The sequence below is a fragment of the Ranitomeya variabilis genome, chromosome 5 (assembly GCF_051348905.1).
Source record: "Ranitomeya variabilis isolate aRanVar5 chromosome 5, aRanVar5.hap1, whole genome shotgun sequence".
NCBI lineage: Eukaryota > Metazoa > Chordata > Amphibia > Anura > Dendrobatidae > Ranitomeya > Ranitomeya variabilis.
In genome coordinates this window covers 341,939,092-341,957,265 of record NC_135236.1, presented here as the reverse complement: position 1 = coordinate 341,957,265, position 18,174 = coordinate 341,939,092, and the positions used below count along the sequence as shown (strand labels likewise).

Below are 18,174 nucleotides of genomic sequence, written 5' to 3'. Positions count from 1 at the left end.
AGCCCAGTCATGGCTCTCATCCAGCCACGTCTCAGATATCCCCACCATGTCATAATTATGCTCCAACAACATTAGTTCTAATTCATCCATTTTGTTGGCGAGGCTTCTGGCAGCCTAATTCCCTGAAATCATCTTTAAGGACCTTCCACCTACCTCTAACTTTGTCATTTGTGCCAATGTCCACCATGACCGCTGGGCTCTCACCAGCCCCTCCCAGTAATCTGTCCACCCGATCAGCGATGTGTCGGACTCGAGCGCCAGGTAGGCAGCACACCGTTCGACGATCCCTGTCTTTGTGACAGATTGCCCTATCTGTTCCCCTAATAATTGAGTCCCCCACTACCAGCACCTGTCTGGCCTGCCCTGCTCTCCTATTTCCCTCCTTACTGGAGCAGTCACTCCTCCGGCTTTCAGAGGACATGCCTGGCTGCAGCAGTGCTACCCCTGTACTGGCACCCCCCTCATCTGCCAACTTAACAAACTTATTGGGGTGTGCCAGATCAGGACTAGCCTCCCTGGCACTCTTCCCTCTACCCCGCCTTCTATCTGTCACCCAGCTAACTGCCACACTGTCCTGCAGCTCCATCCTACCATCCCCCTCCTCATCTATCCCATTGAGCGTCTGCTCTGTGAGCAGAAGACTCCTCTCCATATTGTCTATGGATCTCAGTGTTGCCAGCTGCACATTTAGATCCAGTATCTGGGTTTCCAAATGCACAATGTGCTCACATCTCGCACAGCAGTATGCACCCTCGACCAGCTGGTCAAGGACTGCATACATGTGGCAAGATGTGCACTGGATGGCATTAACAATAGTGGAGCACATTTCCTAATGGGGATTGCACCACACAGAAACGTTAATTAAAAATAAATACAAAGTATTAATTAAAAAAAAACAAAAAACAAAACAGAAGCAATTCCTCCCTTGGAAACTCCCTGATTCTAAAGTCACTGAATCACAAGTCACACACTTACCGCAGTTCACACTTACACTCAGGTCACACTCAGCTCGCTCACACTCGCTGTGCTGAAGATTTATAGATATTTTTTTTTTCTCTCTATCTCCCCTCAACAGCAATTCACCTTGCTGTTCAGATGCAGTTCCAAAAAGGACTTGAGCCCCAAACAGCTGCCCCTTATATCCCCTTAATTATGAGCCCCCACCCTAAGTTAACTCCTTATGAATATAGCTACTCCCAATTCAGCAACTCACACAAATTCACACAGGTATTTGTTAAAGGCCTTCCAAATACCTCCTCACTGAATCACAAGTCACACACTTACCGCCGTTCACATTTACGCTCAGGTCACACTCAGCTTGCTCACACTCGCTGTGCTGAAGATTTATAGATATATTTTTTTTCTCTCTCTATCTCCCCTCAACAGCAATCCACCTTGCTGTTCAGATGCACTTCCCAAAAAAAAATTGTACAACATGGATGACGATGGCGGTGCATTATACTATATGGAGCACTATGAGGAGTGTATTATACTATATGGAGGACTGAGCAGTGTATTTTAATATATGGAGGACTATGAAGAGTATTATACTATATGGAGGATTGAGGAGTGTATTATACTATATAGAGGACTGAGCAGTGTATTATACTATATGGAGCACTATGAGGAGTGTATTTTAATATATGGAGGACTATGAGGAGTGTATTATACTATATGGAGGACCGAGGAGTGTATAATACTATATGGAGGACTATGGGGAGTGTATAATACTATATGGAGGACTATGAACTGTGCAGTATATTATATAGAGGACTGTGGCGTGCATTATATTATATGCAGGACTATGGGGGTGCATTATACTTCTTATATGGATCCCCATGACTTCTATGTAAGCCCCTGATGAGTATAATGGTTTATTTCCTTTTATACATTACATAACAACGGCAGTACGGGGACAAATATATACCAGGATGGGGCACCGGATAGTTACGCCACTGAGGTCACACTATACAACAAAGTTATAATGTGCAAAATGAATAGGGAAGATTTGAATTTGGGTGGAAAATATTTTGGCATGGTGGGGGAGCCCCATTTGAAAGTTCGCACCGGGGCCCATAACTTTGTAGTTACGCCACTGGTTATGTATAAAACTGTGATAGGCTTGTGCATGTAGCATTTCAGTATATTTTTGTGGAAAAGTGAAATCTATAAGATGTGTAGCTATCTGTGTGAAACTGGTGGTTGTGTTTGAGATATTCAGTTAAGACAGTGGAAAGTGACAAATAATGGAGGAAGCGCTGGGGCCGCTTACCGCAATGAGGAAATGCAGCATACTTCTATATGATCCTGTAAGCAATGCTTTACCTGCAACTCTTATTCCCTGAATTAAAAAAGGTTTTCCCACTTCAGCTTTTTTCACGTCATCGGTTTGCACACCTTCCCTGCTCCAGCGTTCACTCTCCACCGCTGCTGCAGATATGTAACAGCTACAGCACCCATCACCGCTGCAGCCTCTCACTGCCCTCAGCTGCTCCGCAGATGTAGATGGTGCGAGACTCTGAGCCCAGTGAGTGGCTGCGGGTGCTGGAGCAGTGAGGTGGAGTATCGCTGTTCTTATTTTCATTATCTGGAAGTCTGTGAGCTGTAAAAAGTTGAAGGGTAAAACCCCTTTAAGTTTATCAGTAGAGGAAAATAGCCTAAATTACAGGATCGTTTTTAATGTCTTGAGTTCAATCACAATAGAGTAATATACTAGGCTATTTTTGAGAAATCTGTGTATGGTCCTGTGCACACATTGCAGATTTGTCGTATTTTTTTCCGCACAGATTTGTCACAAGCCCTGAAGGGTTACCTGATGCCAGCAAAGGGCATGAGAATCCTGACATCTCATGCACACGTTGCTTATTTGTGACTTACAAATTTGGTGCACATATAAATCTGCTGAATGTCCATTCTTTCAGTGTTCTTGTTGCAGATTTCACCCATACTAATTATTATTAACCCACACTTTATTGTATTTCGACATTGGAATGGTGCTAATAATGTAAGTTTGCTGCCCCTAGTATTATACTCATCTGCTGCTGTCTTCAGCTCTTCCCGTCGCTGCTCGGGTCTTGATCCGCCATCTTGTGACTGTAACTTCTGACTGACCGAAAGCCAGAGGTAACCGTCTCAAGCTTTCAGGGTAAGTCTATGGTGGGTGGGGGCCTCGTTCTGGCTCTCATAGACTTACATTGAGTTGTGACTTCTGGCTCACTCAGGAAACACTGGAGCGATCTGGGAAGTCACAGCCTGCCGAAGAAGACCAGAACGGCGCTGGGAACACATCTGAAGACGGCAGCCGATAAGTAGAAGACTGGGGGCAAGAAACTTAGATTTGTGGCACCATTCCAGCGCTAAAATGCAAAAAAAAAAAAAAACGCTAAAGTGTATTGCTTACACCATATCTCACTGCTAAACTAGCTGTATTGCTACACTATTTAGGTACACAAACTATTTTTTAACGCTCAGTGACTTAATAGTTAATTAATTTTCTGTTTTGTATGATATTTTTCAGTCTTATTGCAGATTGTGAGTTGTTTCTCCTTCTTGCTTCCTTTTTCGGCATCGCTGTGAGTAAACATACCTGAGAGGCAGCGACTTGTGGTGTGATCATATGAATGTGATGGGTGTGACTAATTCAAGTATCTTCTTATTTCAGTCAGTTCACCTCACTCTTATTACTTCCGCAGGTTTCGGTCTGCTCTGTCCATTCTGCAGTGGAAGTTGCGCCCACTTTGATGAGATGAAGGAGTGATCCAGTACCCTGACAGAGAGAAACCATGAACAGCACGGTAGATCTAATAGAGAATGTCAAGAAGCTGGTTGTCCGCCTTAGAAATGTGGAGGAAGGGAAGCAGATAGACAATCTGGTTCAGATATTGGAAGATTTGCATGCTCACACCTTTTGTGATGACGGTACGTTTTGTCATGGATTGCTGCTGTGTCTTCTCTCTGTAATTATGAGAGCTAACACTGTTATGTATTTTTTATTAAATATCAGCTCCAGAAATATTCAGTCATGTGAACGTCCATCTGCCCCTGTTACTGGTGCTAGAGTCCTACATAAAAGTCGCTGTCATACAGGAGGTAATGTAACCTCATACAAGAATGCTTGTTTGTTTTTTTTCATTATTTGCTTTTTGGGTCAACCTCATGACTACATGTTTTACATACCTCGGTTCCTGTAGCGTGCAGTGCTCGATAGTTTCTACCTGGTAAAGCCTGCTGGACGCTTCATCAAGCAGGAAGCATACCTTATTTTTCTTTACAAAGTAATCTGATAACCTGACAGTAGAAAGTGTAACGAGGGTTTGATACCAGGTTCAAAATGGCAAGTTTTTACACTTTATTCCATTGTGTGATTTCCTGAGTAATCCATTTTTTTTAACGCACCGTACAGTTCCAGAAATATGGACCTTTTTATTTAGTGCTAATTTTATGGCTTTAACTAAGGGGGCATGGTTCACAGATTTTCCTGAAGACGTGTCTCAGTCTGCTGTGCATTATTAAAGTAAAGTACTGCAGTGCACAGATGTCAGGGCACTTTCACCTTTCCCTGCACTTGCGCATTGCAGTACTTTGGTCAGCGCAGAGAAAAGTACGCCTGCGCAGGAGCTTGCTGTCAGGGAGACTGTGTGGATGACGTAGGACGCATCATCCTCATTAGGCAAGAAGAAGGGAGCCACTGCACCGAGACCGCAATGCCCGTTGGACCCGACCACCTTGTTGGTATTAAAAACAGGGCTGTAGAGTAGAGTTGGAGTCGGTGTCCATTTTGGTGGAGTCTGTATAAAATGGACCGACTCAGACTAAAAATATATTATTATTATTATTATTTATTTATATAGCACCATTAATTCCATGGTGCTGTACATGAGAAAGGGGTTACAAACAGAGTTACAGATATCATTTACAGTAAACACGTTTACAGTGACAGACTGGTACAGAGGGGAGAGAGGACCCTGTCCTTGCGGACTTACATTCTATGGGACTAAAAATATATAATAAATTGGGTACAGTAGTACAATGCAGGATATGCTGTAAATGTTTTTCATAATAATTTGGGAAAGTTACGAAATGTCCTATAAATGTCTGTTCTGTTCCTGATCTAAGGATCTCGGCTTTTAGTTGAGATGAATCTGTGCTGCACTTTATGTACATGCTCAGTAGGGGGGATGAATCTGTGCTGCACTTTATGTACATGCTCAGTAGAGGGCAGTGCTGTGGAGTTGGGAGTCAGGGAAATGGAGGAGTCTGAGTCGGATGTTTCGCTAACCGACTCCACATCCCTGATTATAAAAGGTCTTTTTCTTGTCTTGTCAGCTAGATTGGGGGCATATATACAGCATATTAGAATGCTGTATATCAAGGCTGAAAAATACTGACCTTATCTCACATGGTACAAATCTGGTGACAGATTCCCTTTAATCTAACTGCCAGCCAAAAAACTGTGCACCCTAACCAAAAGAGTACTAGCTCAGACATGATTTTTTTAAAAAATCGATAGAGAATCAAGTTGTTCTGAAAAGAAAACACAAATTTTCCAATAGAACAAAATTTTGCATGATGAAGTACTCATTACTTCAGTGTTTACCTTTGTGGCACAGTAAAGGGGAGTCAAAACATTATATTATTGGCAGAATCCACCTAAAAGATGCCTAGGGTTTTCTATTGCAACCATGGGCACTGAAAAAAATATGTATATTTACAAAAGTTGTGTTGGGAATTCCTTTTTTATTTGGTGCTCCTCCACAGTATGTGTGATGCCTATGTCTGGGGATACTTGACAAACTTAGTTACATAACGGTATAGTCCGATGACTGAAGATTTAGGTGAAAACGCTGAGATAGAAGCTTTGTGTAATTTGCTTCCTCTATCGCTTCTGATTGCACCAAAGTTATGGCTGACAGTAACTATGGCGTGATGTGCCAAATCATATAACAGTCACATCCTATACATTGGCATGGGAGCCATGGTTCACTTTTTTGTAGTGCGACATACCGATATTTTTACTAAATTCAATACAATTGGGGAGAAAATAGTCACTTGAAAGTTGAGCAAAAGTGTCCTGTGCGATCTAGTATGGCATAACCACAGTCATTATGTCATACATATTGGTTAGTTGGACAAATGACAATGTGTTATGCGTTCTTTAATACCATAATAAGGCTGTAGCTGTATTAACAGTACCTTTCTATGGAGCTGTAACATCATAAAGTGTACTGGTGATGATCAAAGGGGTTGTCCACTAAGTGTCCACTTCTTAAAAGCCTATACTCACCTCCCATGCCGGCTCCGTTCCAGGTGTATCAGCACTCGCTGTCCCGGGATGAGATGCAGTGGAATGACAAGTGGTGTCCGGACCCCAATCAGTGCTGGTGTCACTGTCTTCGCCTTCAGACAAACTGACCATGAAGAAGAAGTCCGGGCTGCAGCTGATCCCTGGCTTCCTCTTCATGTTCAGTTTGTCCAAACGTGGAGACAGTGATGCCAGCGCTGACTGGGCACAACACCGCATCACAACCCCGTGGAAAACAAGTGCCAACAACATGGGACTGGCGCCGGCACGGGAGGGTAGTATAGGCTTTATTATTTTATTGGGGCCGAACATTTAGTTTAAGAAGGGCTTTTCCTAGTAGTGGACAGCCCCTTTAAGGTAAATCAAATGTGGACATTCTGTTCCTTCATCCATTAGTAGCAAGTGCCTCCTTCAGACATAATGATTCTTATCTCACAGCCAGCTCTGTATACTGAAATGTTTGTTTTAAACTTGCCTTGATTTGGAAGTATTTGAATCAATTGGTCAATTAAGCAATCTGCCTGCAAAAGTAAACCTATTAGCATTATGCAATAGTAACCTTTCATGCATGGCAAGCGTAAAGGCTAATATTTGTATTGTTCAAGATTATTGTACTTGTTTTTATTATGTATACCCCTCCTCACTTGTAAAGCGCCATGGAATAAATGGCGCTATAACAATAAATAATAATAAATAATATTTGCTTTACAGCTACAAATATTCATGTAACATGCATTTGTTCGCCACCAAATAACTAGCCATATTGTATTTGCTATCTGTAAATTTCACTACTATGGTAGTGTTATGGAAAGCAATCTTCCCCTTCCAAACACATTTATCTCCAATGCGTTTGCTATGTGATGAAAGGTTTTTTTTTTAGTGTGGGGTCCCACTGATTACTGCATAAGGCTGCTGACATCAATAACATAGGCATTAAATGGAGTGAATGATGGATGCCTGGGTGATCACTGCTTTAGGGCTCTTTCACATCTCAGTGTCTTCAGTACGTGTGGTGACAGTTTTCACACGTACTGGAGACACTTACAAAGGTAGACCCATTCAAATCTATGGGTCTGCACACATCAGTGTGTTTCCACGGACTATCCCTGTGCAAAACATGTAGACATGTCTGTTTTTTACCAGCAGCACAGTCCACAAAGCATGCCACATCTGTGTGTCATCAGTGTGACACCGACGACTGGGAAAAACTTTACAGTTAGTGCTGTTCAAGGCGCCGGTTACTGAATCCAACTCTCATCATTGTCGTCTGGTCTCCCTGTATGTGTATCGCTCACATAAAGTTAATAAAAACAGCATGAGGTCCCCCTTATTTTTCCGAACCAGTTGAGGCAAAGCAGACAGCTGGGTGCTATTATGATTGTGGGATGGAGCCAATAGCCATAAAGGTTCCCAGCCTATTACATAGTTACATAGTTACATAGTTATTAAGGTTGAAGGAAGACTTTAAGTCCATCTAGTTCAACCCATAGCCTAACCTAACATGTTGATCCAGAGGAAGGCAAAAAAAACCCATGTGGCAAAGAGTAAGCTCCACCTTGGGGAAAAAAATTCCTTCCCGACTCCACATACGGCAATCAGACTAGTTCCCTGGATCAACGCCCTATCAAGGAATCTAGTGTATATACCCTGTAACATTATACTTTTCCAGAAAGGCATCCAGTTCCCTCTTAAATTTAAGTAATGAATCACTCATTACAACATCATACGGCAGAGAGTTCCATAGTCTCACTGCTCTTACAGTAAAGAATCCGCGTCTGTTATTATGCTTAAACCTTCTTTCCTCCAGACGTAGAGGATGCCCCCTTGTCCCTGTCACCGGTCTATGATTAAAAAGATCATCAGAAAGGTCTTTGTACTGTCCCCTCATATATTTATACATTAACATAAGATCACCCCTTAGCCTTCGCTTTTCCAAACTAAATAGCCCCAAGTGTAATAACCTATCTTGGTATTGCAGACCTCCCAGTCCTCTAATAACCTTGGTCGCTCTTCTCTGCACCCGCTCCAGTTCAGCTATGTCTTTCTTATACACCGGAGACCAGAACTGTGCACAGTATTCTAAGTGTGGTCGCACTAGTGACTTGTATAGAGGTAAAATTATGTTCTCCTCATGAGCATCTATGCCTCTTTTAATGCATCCCATTATTTTATTTGCCTTTGTAGCAGCTGCCTGACACTGGCCACTGAATATGAGTTTGTCATCCACCCATACACCCAGGTCTTTTTCATTGACGGTTTTGCCCAGAGTTTTAGAATAAATCACATGGTTATACATCTTATTACTTCTACCCAAGTGCATGACCTTACATTTATCCCCATTAAAGCTCATTTGCCATTTATCAGCCCAAGCTTCTAGTTTACATAAATCATCCTGTAATATAAAATTGTCCTCCCCTGTATTGATTACCCTGCAGAGTTTAGTGTCATCTGCAAATATTGAAATTCTACTCTGAATGCCCCCTACAAGGTCATTAATAAATGTTAAAAAGAAGAGGGCCCAATACTGACCCCTGTGGTACCCCACTGCTAACCGCGACCCAGTCCGAGTGTGCTCCATTAATAACCACCCTTTGTTTCCTATCCCTGAGCCAGCTCTCAATCCACTTACACATATTTTCCCCTATTCCTATTATTCTCATTTTATGTAACAACCTTTTGTGTGGCACCGTATCAAAAGCTTTTGAAAAGTCCATATACACTACATCCACTGGGCTCCCTTGGTCCAGTCCGGAACTTACCTCTTCATAGAAGCTGATCAAATTAGTCTGACATGAACGGTCCCTAGTAAACCCGTGCTGATACTGGGTCATGAGGTTATTCCTCTTCAGATACTCCAGTATAGCATCCCTTAGAATGCCCTCCAGGATTTTACCCACAGTAGAGGTTAAGCTTACTGGCCTATAATTACCGAGTTCAGTTTTTGTCCCCTTTTTGAATATTGGCACCACATTTGCTATACGCCAGTCCTGTGGTACAGACCCTGTTATTATGGAGTCTTTAAAGATTAAAAATAATGGTCTATCAATGACTGTACTTAATTCCTGCAGTACTCGAGGGTGTATCTCATCCGAACCCGGAGATTTGTCAATTTTATTGATTTTTAGACGCCGCTGTACTTCCTGCTGGGTTAAGCAGGTGACATTTAATTGGGAATTTTTATCACTAGTCATATTGTCTGCCATGGGATTTTGTTTTGTAAATACTGATGAAAAAAAGTCATTTAGCAGATTGGCTTTTTCCTCATCCTCATCCACCATTTCACCCAGACTATTTTTAAGGGGGCCAACACTATTATTTTTTAGTTTCTTACTATTTATGTAAAGAATATTTTGGGATTATTTTTACTCTCTCTGGCAATGAGTCTCCCTGTCTCAATCTTTGCTGCCTTGATTTGCTTTTTACAGAATTTATTTAATTTTCTTTATTTATTTAATGCCTCCTCACTACCTACTTCCTTTAATTCTCTAAATGCTTTCTTTTTGTCACTTATTGCGCCCCTTACAGCTCTATTTAGCCATATTAGTTTCCTCCTATTTCTAGTATGTTTATTCCCATACGGTATATACTGTGCACAGGTCCTATCCAGGATGCTAATAAACGTCTCCCATTTTCTTTGTGTATTTTTATGTCTCAGGATATCGTTCCAGTTAATTGCACCAAGATCCTCTCTCATCCGTTGGAAATTTGCCCTCCTGAAGTTTAGTGTCCTTGTCACCCCTCTACTACACATCTTATTAAAGGATACACGAAAACGTATTATTTTGTGATCACTATTCCCCAAGTGACCCCCAACTCTTATATTTGATATGCGGTCTGGCCTTTTGGTTAATATTAGGTCTAGCAGTGCCCCCCTTCTTGTTGGGTCCTGAACCAGTTGTGAAAGGTATTTGTCTCTCATAGTTGTTAAAAACCGATTACCTTTTCTGAAACTGCAGGTTTCTGTTCCCCAATCTATTTCAGGGTAGTTGAAGTCCCCATAATAATGACTTCTCCTTGAGTTGCAGCTTCATCTATTTGCTTTACGAGGATATTCTCCATTGCTTCCATTATTTTTGGAGATTTATAACAAACCCCTATCAGTAATTTATTATTTTCCCCCCCTCCCCTTATCTCCACCCACAGGGACTCTACATTTTCATTAAATTCACCTATATTATCACGCAGGATGGGTTTTAAGGACGATTTTACATATAGACACACCCCACCCCCTAGCTTATCTGTTCGGTCATTTCTGAAAAGGCTATAGCCCTGCAAGTTAACAGCCCAGTCATGGCTCTCATCCAGCCATGTTTCAGATATCCCCACCATGTCATAATTATGCTCCAACAACATTAGTTCTAATTCTTCCATTTTGTTGGCGAGGCTTCTGGCATTAGTATACATGCACTTGATGTTCCTCTCTGTACCTCTATTCTTTCTTAAATTATTAACTGTTCTAACCCCACCTCCCATGCCACCGCCACCCCCAACTTCCTTATTTGTGCCCAGGTCTCTATCTGCACTATCTTCCCCTCCTATAAATTGAATACCCTCCCCCCCAATCCCTAGTTTAAACACTCCTCCAACCTTCTAGCCATTTTCTCCCCCAGCACAGCTGCACCTTCCCCATTGAGGTGCAGCCCGTCCCTAGCGTAGAGCCTGTAGCCAACTGAGAAGTCGGCCCAGTTCTGCAGGAACCCAAACCCTTCCTTCCTACACCAATTCTTGAGCCACTTATTAACCTCCCTCATCTCCCGTTGCCTCTCTGGCGTGGCACGTGGTACAGGTAGTATTTCGGAAAATACCACGTTGGAGGTCCTTGCTTGCAGCCTAATTCCCTGAAATCATCTTTAAGGACCTTCCACCTACCTCTAACTTTGTCATTTGTGCCAATGTCCACCATGACCGCTGGGTTCTCACCAGCCCCTCCCAGTAATCTGTCCACCTGATCAGCGATGTGTCGGACTCGAGCGCCAGGTAGGCAGCACACCGTTCGACGATCCCTGTTTTTGTGACAGATTGCCCTATCTGTTCCCCTAATAATTGAGTCCCCCACTACCAGCACCTGTCTGGCCTGCCCTGCTCTCCTATTTCCCTCCTTACTGGAGCAGTCACTCCTCCGGCTTTCAGAGGACATGCCTGGCTGCAGCAGTGCTACCCCTGTACTGGCATCCCCCTCATCTGCCAACTTAGCAAACTTGTTAGGGTGTGCCAGATCAGGACTAGCCTCCCTGGCACTCTTCCCTCTACCCCGCTTCCTAAATGTCACCCAGCTTGCTACTTCACTGTCCTGCAGCTCCATCCTACCATCCCCCCCTCATTTATCCCATTGAGCGTCTGCTCAGTGAGCAGAAGACTCCTTTCCATGTTGTCAATGGATCTCAGTGTTGCCAGCTGCACATTTAGATACAGAATCTGGGCTTCCAAATGCTCAACGTGCTCACATCTCGCACAGCAGTATGCACCCTCGACCGGCTGATCAAGGCCCTCATACATGTGGCAAGATGTGCACTGGATGGCATTAACAATAGTGGAGCACATTTCCTAATGGGGATTACACCACACAGAAAAAGTTAAATAAAAAATAAATACAAAGTATTAATAAAAAACAGACAGCAATTCCTCCCTTGGAAACTCCCAGATTCCAAAGTCACTGAATCACAAGTCACACTTACCGCCGTTCACACTTACACTCAGATCACACTCAGCTCGCTCACACTCGCTATGCTGAAGATTTATAGATTTATTTATTTTTTTCTCTATTTCCCCTCAACAGCAATCCACCTTGCTGTTCAAATGCACTTCCAAAAAGGACTTGAGCCCCAAACAGCTGCCCCTTATAACCCCTTAATTATGAGCCCCCACCCTAAGTTAACCCCTTGTGAATATAGCTACTCCCAATTCAGCAACTCACACCAATTCACACAGGTATTTGTTAAAGGCTTTACAAATACCTCTTCACTGAATCACAAGTCACACTTACCGCCGTCCACACTTACGCTCAGGTCACACTCAGCTCGCTCACACTCGCTATGCTGAAAATTTATAGATTTTTATTTCTCTATTTCTCCTCAACAGCAATCCACCTTGCTGTTCAAATGCACTTCCAAAAACAGCTGCCTGCTTAGCCTTTGCTGGTTAGTATGATGATATGGGGTCCCCCTATTTTTGCTAACCAGCAAAGGCTACACAGAAAGCTGTGGGCTAATATTAAAAGGCCGGGAAGGGGTCATGGATATTAGCCCCTCCCAGACTGAACATCAGTCCTCAGCCGCTCCATAATAGGGGCATCCAGTAAATGCACCAATTCTGATGCTTAGCTTTCCCACTTGCTCTGGTGCGTTGGCAAGTGGGGTAATAGTTTTGGGGTTGATGTCTGCTGACATCAAGCCCACAGGTTAGTAATGGCGAGGTGTCTATCAGACACCCCCATTACTAACGCCGGTAGTCAAAATTAATAAGGACACACAGAGAAAAGTCATTTTAATAGTACAAATCACTCCCCGACAATTTCCTCTTTTACCCATTTATTAATCTAAAAATAAATATCAAAATTTCTCACAGTGCAAGCGGTGACATCAGTAAGGTTAAAGCGATTCACATGCCGGCTCACACAGAGCTTGCCTTCAGAACTGCTGCCTGTGACCTACGGTAATCTTAATTATGTCATTGCAGGAGGAAATATCTCACGGTTCTCTCATTGTGTCCTGGCTGGCGTGGTGAGCGTTCCTGATGTCACCGCTAACCACACCATCCAGATGTAGCAGAGTTGGGGATCATCATTATGGAGTAATGGCAGACAGATGAGGGCTACTTAGATTTTTAATTTTTTTTGTATTTTTGGGGGTTAATTAGCCATCTTCAGAACTTAGTCATGCGCAGTGCGCCTTTGAAGCTATGCGTACATTCCTGGGATCAGAGGCCCGCACTGTGCATGTCTGGAAGTTTAGAAGATGGCTTCTGGTCATGCCCAGTGCGCACTTCTGAAGCCGATAAACATACACCTGGCTTGAGAGACGCAGTGATGCTGCTGGAATGAGCAGCGCGCATGTGCTAGATTTATTAGAATACACAGATGCTCCAATAAAAATTAAACCAATAATAATACAAGATAAAATTCAATAAAATATATATTGTATATCGGTGCTCTGTGAAAGGTAGTGACTAAACACTCAAGTAAGAAACAACCGCCACAGTCAGGACATGGAATGCCAGAAAGAGTTGACCCACACAGGAGATAGATATAAAATAGCCTTTATTATAGTGAGTGGCAAAACAAGAAGAGTTATATATACATAAAATTTGCAATAAAATATAGGATAAAGACAAGTACGCGATTTACTTTCAGGACAATAGAAAAAAATATAAAATATTTTATAATATATGGTGCCCTCCAATCATGGTTGGAACAGATAGAAACCTACTTAAATAAATATAAAAATTGTATAAACAGTGACCACCTAAGATATCACCTCAATAAAACGCATTAAAGTGCATAAGTGAAAAAAGTTTTATGGTGGTAGTGTGTGGGACTGCAGAATATAAAAGCACACCATTCAATGCGTGCAAAGCCACTCACAAAAGCAGCATGTAGCTGCACAGTGAACACACCAAAAAAAAGTGCAGAGTGCAAAGAAAATAGAGGGGTATTCTATCTGTAAATTACCAGTGAGGAGAGACGCCAGGTCCTGACACCGCGCACCCCTAAGGGGTGCGCGGTGTCAGGACCTGGCGTCTCTCCTCACTGGTAATTTACAGATAGAATACCCCTCTATTTTCTTTGCACTCTGCACTTTTTTTTGGTGTGTTCACTGTGCAGCTACATGCTGCTTTTGTGAGTGGCTTTGCACGCATTGAATGGTGTGCTTTTATATTCTGCAGTCCCACACACTACCACCATAAAACTTTTTTCACTTATGCACTTTAATGCGTTTTATTGAGGTGATATCTTAGGTGGTCACTGTTTATACAATTTTTATATTTATTTAAGTAGGTTTCTATCTGTTCCAACCATGATTGGAGGGCACCATATATTATAAAATATTTTATATTTTTTTCTATTGTCCTGAAAGTAAATCGCGTACTTGTCTTTATCCTATATTTTATTGCAAATTTTATGTATATATAACTCTTCTTGTTTTGCCACTCACTATAATAAAGGCTATTTTATATCTATCTCCTGTGTGGGTCAACTCTTTCTGGCATTCCATGTCCTGACTGTGGCGGTTGTTTATGTGCTAGATTTGCATAAGCGGCAATGACTGCGCTCGTGCACATTATGTTATAAAGCCCACAGGGGCGTGATAACGTGGAAAAAGGACTGACTAGTCTGTGGAACTAACACCCCATCGACTAGTCAAAGCCCTCATTAGCGTAAGAAAATCGGAGGTTATAAATGTCTTTTTAAAGCATTTATTTAACCGAATTATGTTATACAGGGCTGATTAGGGAGGGAGTTTAATCACACATAGCTGAATGCTGCTGGATTGGAGGGAACGGGGGACCTGACAGGTTAATGTTTGCATGCAGTGTAGCTCTTGCAGAGTGCTGTTGTATTCTTTTGTTTGTATATTATGCAGCTTGCACCTGTTCAGTTACTTTATTATGTTCTGAAGCGCTAATTAGAGTTTTGGTTGTTGTATTAGCACGTACCCTCTGAATAATTAATAAAGGGGTCTTCTCACAAAGTAAATTTACAGGGAACCTGTCACCCCCAAAATCGAAGGTGAGCTAAGCCCACCAGCATCAGGGGCTTATCTACAGCATTCTGTAATGCTGTAGATAAGCCCCCGATGTATCCTGAAAGATGAGAAAAAGAGGTTAGATTATACTCACCCAGGGGCGGTCCCGGTCTGGTCCGATGGGTGTCTCGGTCCGCTCCGGCGCCTCCCATCTTCTTACGATGACGTCCTCTTCTTGCCTTCACGCTGCGGCTCCGGTGCAGGCGTACTTTGTCTACCCTGTTGAGGACCTTTCCCGGCGCCTGCGCACTGCAGTACTTTGCTCTGCCCTCAACAGAGCAGACAAAGTACACCTGCGCCAGAGCTGCGGCAGGAAGACAAGAAGAGGATGTCATCGTAAGAAGATGGGAGGCCCCGGACCGGACTATGACGCCCATCGGACCCGGACCGCATCGGGACCGCCCCTGGGTGAGTTTAATCTAACCTCTTTTTCTCATCTTTCAGGAGACATCGGGGGCTTATCTACAGCATTCCAGAATGCTGTAGATAAGCCCCTGATGCTTGTGGGCTTAGCTCACCTTCGATTTTGGGGGTGACAGGTTCCCTTTAAAGGGAATCTGTCACTATGATCAACCCTCTTAAGCCGGCTATATGGGCATGTGCAGTTCATAGGAAACTGAATAAAATGATATTTTAATATCTGTGATCCAATGTCTTAGTCCAGAAAAATCCACATTTTGCTTGAGTTATAAATGAGCTGTTAAGATCTATTGGTCAGACATAGATCTCTCTGAGAACCTGCCTCCAGAGCTTATTGTAAATGAATGGGGCATTACCAGTGTGAGACATGTAATGACTGACAGTCTGTGCTCCTCATCACCATGCTATTTCTGTGTTTCAGGCGGGCTGGTCTCTGCTATGCAGATTGATAACGGTGTGCCCAAATATACTACATAGTTTACATACACCAGTAGATATTGGGCATGAGTGGGAAGTCCTTGGCATCCATCAGTAAGTAGATGTGTTCTTAATTTATAGAATAATGGCATTTATCATTTAGATCTCTTTTGTTTAAAAGGTGTCATGATCATAATTGGTTTAGGATTACTAAATGATCATTTAGTGATGTAATAGGGTTATAGATGTGACCTCACCAATGCAGCTGATCACCAGAGACCAGTGGTGGAGACCCAACGTTGGATCCAAGAATGGCGAGCTCAGTTAGTTTGTATTTTTACTCATAACTGAGCCGATAGGAAAACGTTTGTGAAAGAGGACAATCTTTTTACTTGACTGTGGTTTTTGGAGTCCACACAACCAGTATTAATGAATGGGAAGTGGTTTTGTTGTTGTGTTGAAGCATGCTGGCATTTTTCTTTATACAATGCAACCATCTCATGGTGTGACATTATTTACAAAGAGGAAAAGAGGAAAAACCACAGGCAGAAAACAAAGATAGCATGCAGCAGTATTTGTCCAGTATTTCTTGGAGTAATTTTACTAAAATGTCAAAGGAAAACACCAATGGCGGGGAACATACAAACTTCATGCAGGATTCCAAGTTGCCCAGATATAATATCTTGATTATCACTGCCCCCCTGTCTGTCGCCCCCAAAACTAGAATTGAACAATTTACACTTTCATATTGGGGACTTGGCCTCTATAAAAATCATCCTGACACAGTAGAATTTAGTAAATGTGTTTTTATAGAAAAAACGTTTTATTACATATGTAAATGAGGGGGCTTCGGTTCACTATTGATGAGGCCAAGGGCTCATTGCACCTTTCCATCTCCTTAATTACGCACCCCATAGTGACTGGCAGCAGCCTCTTCAGAGCCCTGCCTGATCTAACTCCCCAGCACTGCGCGCACTAACACTGGTGTGGTTGAGCCAAGTTATTATCCCTTTCCTCTGTATAGCAGCCGTTCGCTACACACAGGATCACACTGAAGCTGGTGACTATAGAAGGGGCAGATGGGAGCGTGCATACACTGACATTGGTGACTACAGGGGGGCAGATGGGAGCGTGCATGCACTGACATTGGCGACTACAGGGGGGCAGATGGGAGCGTGCATACACTGACATTGGTGACTACAGGGGGGCAAATGGGAGCGTGCATACACTGACATTGGCAATCACAGGAGGGGCAGATGGGAGCGTGCCTGCACTGATATTGGCGACCACAGGAGGGGCAGATGGGAGCGTGCATACACTGACATTGGTGACTACAGGGGGGGCAGATGGGAGCGTGCATACACTGACATTGGCGACTACAGGGGGCAGATGGGAGCGTGCATACACTGACATTGGCGACTACAGCGGCAGATGGGAGCGTGCATGCACTGACATTGGCGACTACAGGGGGCAGATGGGAGCGTGCATACACTGACATTGATGACTACAGGGGGGCAGATGGGAGCGTGCATACACTGACATTGGTGACTACAGGGGGGGCAGATGGGAGCGTGCATACAGGGACATTGGCGACTACAGGGGGGGCAGATGGGAGCGTGCATACACTGACATTGACGACTACAGGGGGGGCAGATGGGAGCGTGCATGCACTGACATTGACGACTACAGGGGGGGCAGGTGGGAGCGTGCATGCACTGACATTGGCGACTACAGGGGGGGCAGATGGGAGCGTGCATACACTGACATTGGTGACTACGGGGGGGCAGATGGGACCGTGCATACACTGACATTGGCGACTACAGGGGGCAGATGGGAGCGTGCATACACTGACATTGACGACTACAGGGGGGGCAGATGGGAGCGTGCATACATTGACATTGGTGACTACAGGGGGGGCAGATGGGAGCGTGCATACAGGGACATTGGCGACTACAGGGGGGGCAGATGGGAGCGTGCATACACTGACATTGGCGACTACAGGGGGCATATGGGAGCGTGCATACACTGACATTGACGACTACAGGGGGGGCAGATGGGAGCGTGCATGCACTGACATTGGCGACTACAGGGGGGGCAGATGGGAGCGTGCATACACTGACATTGACGACTACAGGGGGGGCAGATGGGAGCGTGCATGCACTGACATTGACGACTACAGGGGGGGCAGATGGGAGCGTGCATGCACTGACATTGGCGACTACAGGGGGGGCAGATGGGAGCGTGCATACACTGACATTGGTGACTACAGGGGGGGCAGATGGGAGCGTGCATACA

At 43.7% G+C, this 18,174-nt stretch overlaps 1 protein-coding gene across 3 annotated transcripts in view; it reads left to right on the top strand.

Moving 5' to 3' along the window:
- LRRK2 (leucine rich repeat kinase 2) overlaps positions 1-18,174 on the top strand; it is a 220,063-nt gene that overhangs the window by 13,826 nt on the left and 188,063 nt on the right. For all 3 annotated transcript variants that reach the window (XM_077264815.1, XM_077264816.1, XM_077264814.1), the window contains exons 2-4: positions 3,693-3,918; positions 4,004-4,089; positions 15,884-15,993. In XM_077264815.1, the coding sequence (XP_077120930.1) occupies positions 3,783-3,918; positions 4,004-4,089; positions 15,884-15,993 (332 nt within the window). In that variant the 5' untranslated portion in view covers positions 3,693-3,782. The remainder of the gene's footprint in view (positions 1-3,692; positions 3,919-4,003; positions 4,090-15,883; positions 15,994-18,174) is intronic.